Source organism: Haplochromis burtoni, unplaced genomic scaffold (assembly GCF_018398535.1).
Source record: "Haplochromis burtoni strain Fernald_Lab_line unplaced genomic scaffold, NCSU_Asbu1 Contig_5413, whole genome shotgun sequence".
Classification (NCBI taxonomy): domain Eukaryota; kingdom Metazoa; phylum Chordata; class Actinopteri; order Cichliformes; family Cichlidae; genus Haplochromis; species Haplochromis burtoni.
Genome location: NW_024587774.1, coordinates 1 through 1,751, shown reverse-complemented (window position 1 = coordinate 1,751; position 1,751 = coordinate 1). Strand labels below are relative to the sequence as shown.

At 40.8% G+C, this 1,751-nt stretch overlaps 1 protein-coding gene across 1 annotated transcript; it reads left to right on the top strand.

The window, feature by feature from the left end:
• Window positions 1–682: 682 nt before the first annotated feature.
• On the top strand, window positions 683–1,244 carry LOC102290325 (cyclic nucleotide-gated channel rod photoreceptor subunit alpha-like; the record flags this gene model as incomplete). Its single annotated transcript, XM_005953564.1, has 2 exons — window positions 683–842; window positions 933–1,244. Coding segments are annotated over 2 exons (472 nt in total), but the record flags the coding sequence as incomplete, so codon positions are not given.
• Window positions 1,245–1,751: the final 507 nt, after the last annotated feature.

The following is a 1,751-nucleotide window of genomic DNA, read 5'->3' as shown; positions in this document are numbered from 1 at the left end:
TACTGTCATTTACTAAATAAATATTTTTTATTCATTAAGACTTCAAAGTATCAGCTCCCCCCATAAACACACTGGGAGCATGTTTACTCAGGTCATAGTGGGAAGTAGGCGCCACACAATCAGGCTATAGGAGTTGCCCCCTGCTGGCTATTAGAAAGAATGCAGGTGCATCATTTTTCATACTGGGCAGCTGCATCCATCTTTACATATACAGTCTGTGGTTAGCTGCTGCACACCTGAATAAACCCCAGATTCAAAGCATGTAATGCTCTCTACATCCATCGCCTTTTTTATGCTGCGACTTGTGCTTTTTAAACTATGCAAAAAATATGAATGATAATTATGTTGAATCTGGAACAAAAAGCTGAAATAAAGATATTTTATAAGAAAATCAGAATGCTTGTTTCATTTCCAGTGCATTCTCCTCCTTATTATTATTGTTGTTGATTAAAAGTACATAGAAATGTTGATGAGCTCAGATGGTAACTGACGTAGGTAAATGTACTGTAGGAAATGTTAATACTACCGCGGAGCACGGGATCGATAAAGTTTTATTTGTTGATCACATTTTTGTATTATTGATCTAAGACCCTGGCCCTAAATGAGCTTTTTATATTGTTTACATGATCGAAATAAATTAACAACCAAAAAGCAAAAAGTAACTAAAGTTGCAGCTGTGCAGTGACACGGTAACAAAAGACCTGGAGAAGCGAGTGATCAAGTGGTTTGACTTCCTGTGGACCAATAAGAAAGCAGTAGATGAGAGGGAAGTGTTGAAATACCTCCCTGACAAACTGAGAGCTGAGATCGCCATCAACGTCCACCTGGACACACTGAAGAAGGTCTTTGCACGCTCCTAAGCACCCCTCATAAATACAACAGAAATGTAAAAAGTCTAAGCATGAGGTCTTCTCCTCTGTGTGGTGTGGCAGGTCCGTATCTTTGCGGATTGCGAGGCTGGTCTGTTGGTGGAACTGGTGCTAAAACTACAGCCTCAGGTCTACAGTCCTGGAGACTACATCTGTAAGAAGGGTGATATTGGCAGAGAGATGTACATCATCAAGGAGGGAAAACTAGCTGTCGTTGCTGACGACGGTGTCACGCAGTTTGTTGTTCTCAGCGACGGAAGCTACTTTGGCGAGATCAGCATTCTTGCTATCAAAGGTAAGTCTTACGACTTTATTAGCAAGCTAATCCTTTCGGTCACAATGACAGTAACTAATGCTAGAATGATAATGTGCTAATGCTAGAATGATAATGTGCTAATGCTAGAATGATAATGTGCTAATACACTGGCTCTGTCTTGAAAAACTGATTTTATGAATGCTTGTGTAAGGCTGAAGTACACATGTGCTGCAAATACAAATTATAATGGGTTATGTGTTTGCAGTCCCAAGGAGATCACAGTGATTGATCCTGCAGGAAACATGTACTACTACTGGCTGGGTGTGATCACTATCCCTGTCATGTACAACTGGACCCTGATTATAGCCAGGTAACATGAAATCCACACTTCCTTACTAACAATGTGTTTGTGTCAGTGCTCTAAAGGCTTTGGTGCCCACAGCATCAGAAGAACAACAGCTTAATATCAACAACAAGTTCCCAATGCCATTAAATAAAAGCCAACAGTGCCAGAGAGCTTGGTTACTTAAGTAACTACTGTGCTGAGTGACATGCATGTCCATTTCAGGGCATGTTTCGAGGAGTTGCAGACTGACTACTTGATCTTTTGGTTCCTCCTGGACTTC